The following is a 4,326-nucleotide window of genomic DNA, read 5'->3' on the forward strand; positions in this document are numbered from 1 at the left end:
CTAATGTGTTTACATATTGTGCCATGTTTTTAAAAACTGAAGACTGTCGGCAATTTAATTTCATCTTGGGATTCAATAGTAGCTCATACTTTCTCAGTTTCAATGCCAACCACAGAGCGCATTCATCAATGTAAATTGCATGCATTATTACAGTTTCATCTTACCTATACAACAATACATCAGGCTGTGTTTTGCATGGTTAATTTGACAAATGATTGCACTTGTTTTTCCCACGGGCTTTGATCGACGACTCCTGCGTGTCCCTGGAGACTGTGATATTAAATCACATTGTCTTTTGAGGATTATATTGTTCCATAGTCCATAAGGCCTCCTTAATTTTCCAACAATATCTAAATATATGATCAACAATCGTCTCATTAGGCTTTCTATTTTGCATCCTTGCACCAAGAGCTCGATGAATTGTCCAGCTTTTTGCAAGTCTGAGAGAGTATCATCACAAAAAAAATCATATTTTCCATCTAGATCAAGGCAGGGTTGGGATATCTTCTCAGATGTTCTTAAATTCTTGTGAAATAATAATCCATCTCTCGTTTTTTGGGGGGTTTGAAACTACCTGGAGATTCCAAAGACATTCCTCAGGCTGTAGCAGCAGATGATTTCCTTCAGCGTTTTCCGCATCTCCTGACTCCTGAAAGCGTAAATGAGAGGGTCGATGACCGAGTTGCACATGATGAGGATGAGGTACATGTTGAAGTGCGACATGAAGCACATGCAGTAGAGGTTTCTGGGACAGGAGATCATGAGGATTAGGTGGAGAAAGAACGGAGCCCAGCAGACGATGAAGATCCCCAGAAGGATGGTCAGGGTGATGGCTGCTTTCATGCTGGCTCTCTGGTGGATGGAGTTGTAGCCCGGGAGGGCAGCGATGCGTTTGACGTGAGATCGTGCCAGCATGAACATGTGGCTGTAGAGGGAGGCCATAAGCACGAGCATGATGAAGAACATGGAGACCAAGCACACGATGACGGAAGTGTTGTCGGAGTAGATAATGAAGACGATTCCACAGCCGGTGCAGAAGGTCCAAATCCCGCCGATGATGAGCGCGGCCCGGCGCACCGTCATGATGTTATGATATCTTAAAGCGTAAAAAATCGTGACATAGCGATCAACGGCTATAGCTAGGAGACTACACATGGACGCCACCACAGAGATGCAGATCATAGAGTCAAAAACGTTGTCCATTTGTCTGATGAAATGGTCCTCCACCACCAGCTGGCGGTTGGTGAGTAAGTAGATGACGATGGTCTCCCAAGCGTTGGAGACGCTCACAAGCATGTCGGCCACGGCCAGGCTGCAGACGAAGAAGTACATGGGCGAGTGGAGGTTTTTGTTTTTCACTATGGCGCAGATTACCAGGATGTTCTCCAGCAGACTGACAATGCCCAGGATGAGGAACACCTCAGTGGCGATGTTGAGCTGCTCACATGCTTTGGGCTTGTTGTGGGATGGGGTCTCGGTGGTGTTGAGGAGGTATGAAATGGGACTGGAGTTGACATGGATGGCCCAAAGGGACAGGGTGGCCTCTGAAGTGTTCATCGTGGATGAGGGATTCAGTGGGAATGTTGTAGGCTTTTCTTGGAGTCACTGGGTTGGTGGGTTGGGCATCTTTAACCTGTGTGAAATGAAATAGAATAATGTTTAAACTAAGAAGAATATCTTAAAAATTAAGGTTCTTGAACATCCATGGAACATTTCTATTGCACAAAAGGTTCTTCAAAGTGGAGAAAGGTTCTTGAGATAATTCAAATGCTCTTCAAACTAAGGCCCTGTTTACACTAGTGTATTTTCTTTTTAAAACGGTGTTTTAAAATGAAAACGATCCTCGTCTACACTGGCGTTTTCACTGTGTTTCAGAAACGATCTCTGTCTACACTACACAACCGAAAATGCATGTCACATGACCATTCATGCAGGTACAACCATAGATATGTATAGGTAGATTCCCTATTATTTATATGGCAGATGTACCTGCATGCTTAGAGCGGTCGAATGGAGAATCTACCCATACGTATCTATGGGTATAACAATGAGCTGTTATTGTTTACACGATCATCAAGGATACGTAGAGCGAATGCAGACAGCCACGCCATCATTTTCAAAAGTCTCAGTTTTGGTCCGTTTACTGAAATGCAACCCGAGTTTTCAAACTAAAACGGGGTCTGCAGCATTTTCAAAAGTCTCCGTTTTCGAGGGTTAAAAATGCCGGAGTAGTGTAAACGACAGGCGTAACCGTGGCAAAAGTTATGCATTTAAAAAATAAAACGCACTAGTGTAAACGTAGCCTGAGAAATTGTTCTTTTAAGAACTATTCACTGAAAGGTCCTTTGGGAAACCAAAAATATTTTTTTGGAATTACTAACCCATGTTCATTGAAAATACGTGTTGTGGCAAAGCTTCTGCAACACCGATATTACATAGCCTAGTTTACTGCACGTTTCACAGCAGTTTCAAAGTGACCGTGGCCACGTTTTTATTACATTGGTACAAGCACGTATTGCAGTGATTTAATTACATCGGTTTACACGCATATTGCTGCATTTTTTAAAAGTCAGCTCAGGCAAACTTAGCTGATAACAGTGGCAGGTCAGGAGAGGGAGCCCAGGACGCAATTTTTGCTGGGGGTGGGGGGGCAGAAACCATTGCAGTAGAGTTAAAGAATCCAAAAATAATATAGAAACGCATTCGCAGATGCAATTGTGCTATTTGAACTTCCTTACAGGCCTACGCTGGTTTTAGCTGTTTTGTCGAACCGTAGTTTTACTGGATTCGCACCAGAGCGCTTCACCTCACGTGCAACACCATATCACATGAACTACTGAGCAAACCTCTACTGCATTAGACAACTCATACATATGAAGCTGGATATGTGACACGAATGTTCAAAAGTATCAGTTTTCAAATCTCGCATTGTTAAATTTGTTTTGAAGTCAAAACGTATTGTCGTGCAAGGAATTGTGCGAAAATTAGGCTTTTTAATCAAAACTCTAGCCGTGTAAATCATACTTTGTGTGAAAAAGAATAAAAGTTGTCAGTTTTACTGCCTCTAGTGCTCACTTCAACTAGAACCTGCAGATATTTGTGTGTATCGATACGTTTTTTGAGTTTTGCAGAAATGTAAGTACAGGTATTAGGGCTGTATACCTTGGAGAACCTGGCGATACGATACATACCTCGATACACAGGTCACGATTCGATACGTGCCTCGATACAGAGCTGTCTCGATACGATTTGATACAATGTGACACGATTCGATACGATTCAATAAAAATACATGGGCCAGAGCCAATTCGTTAATGCTGAACACATTTACTCAACAAACAGAACTCTGCATTTTTCTTCAATTTATTGAAGACAAAAGTGCATTATAACAAAGTGCATTTTGCTTAAATATTTGCAACGTTAAGTGCTCTGATTAATTGTACACAAATTGTATTAATCTGGAAATTACCACAAGTCAACATTTAACTTTCCAAGGGTACAGTCTGAGCTCACACAAGCACAAAATCTTCTTCTTATTATTCTTAACTTCTTATTAAATCTTCTTATAATTATTTTTTGTGACACCATGTACTGCCATAACATACTTCACTATGAAATCACTTAAATGCTACATCTTGCTTTAACATTTTCCATGATTTTTTGAAACTCGCGGGCGCCGCTGCGCCCCCTAATGGCTGGGCGGAGTATCGATACTAAGGGCTAGAATATCGATACTGTATCTTTTTTTATTATATCTGTATGTATCTAAGAATCGATATTTTGAGCACACCCCTAACAGGTATATGTATTTCCAATGAGCCTGGTTAGGGAATCAATGTGAAAACCCTTCTTTATTTAAAAATGTATATTGGAAAATGTGAGAGGTGCTCGCTCATATAAAGCTTGCATCCAGAATGGTAGGGTGTTGTAACAGGGCATTGCTGTTTGGTTGCTAGGGTGTTCTGGGCGGTTGCTATATGATTGCTTACATCTTCAAATGAAAAGCATCCACACTCTGACATTTTAGATATGCCTTGAAACCCTTCATCAGTGAAAGCCTATGGGAATTTTCTCCTCTTGAACCATCTATCAGGGAAAAAATGGTAATCTGATCACTTAGAAAAGTAATAGCTCACTTTTCCTCGAAAAGCCTCATGATTTGCGGAATGAATTATGTCTGTAGCAAAAAGGCTGCAGATGGAGTTGGAACTGAAAGTCCCCTTGAATCAGAAGGCAACCAGTGGTATGTTGTGTCTGGTGCTTTTACTGTTAAAGATGTAAATGTCAAGCATCTTAATTATCAGTCATAACCCATAGGGCATAGAG

At 41.3% G+C, this 4,326-nt stretch overlaps 1 protein-coding gene across 1 annotated transcript; it reads right to left on the reverse strand.

Moving 5' to 3' along the window:
* Positions 1-570: 570 nt before the first annotated feature.
* On the reverse strand, positions 571-1,557 carry LOC306885191 (melanocortin receptor 5-like; the record flags this gene model as incomplete). Its single annotated transcript, XM_079441569.1, has 1 exon — positions 571-1,557. One exon carries the CDS (start codon positions 1,555-1,557, stop codon positions 571-573), a length of 987 nt encoding a protein of 328 aa, XP_079297695.1.
* Between the last annotated feature and the right edge of the window lie 2,769 nt (positions 1,558-4,326).

Source organism: Barbus barbus (genome assembly GCF_936440315.1).
Source record: "Barbus barbus genome assembly, chromosome: 19".
Taxonomy (NCBI): Eukaryota; Metazoa; Chordata; class Actinopteri; order Cypriniformes; family Cyprinidae; genus Barbus; species Barbus barbus.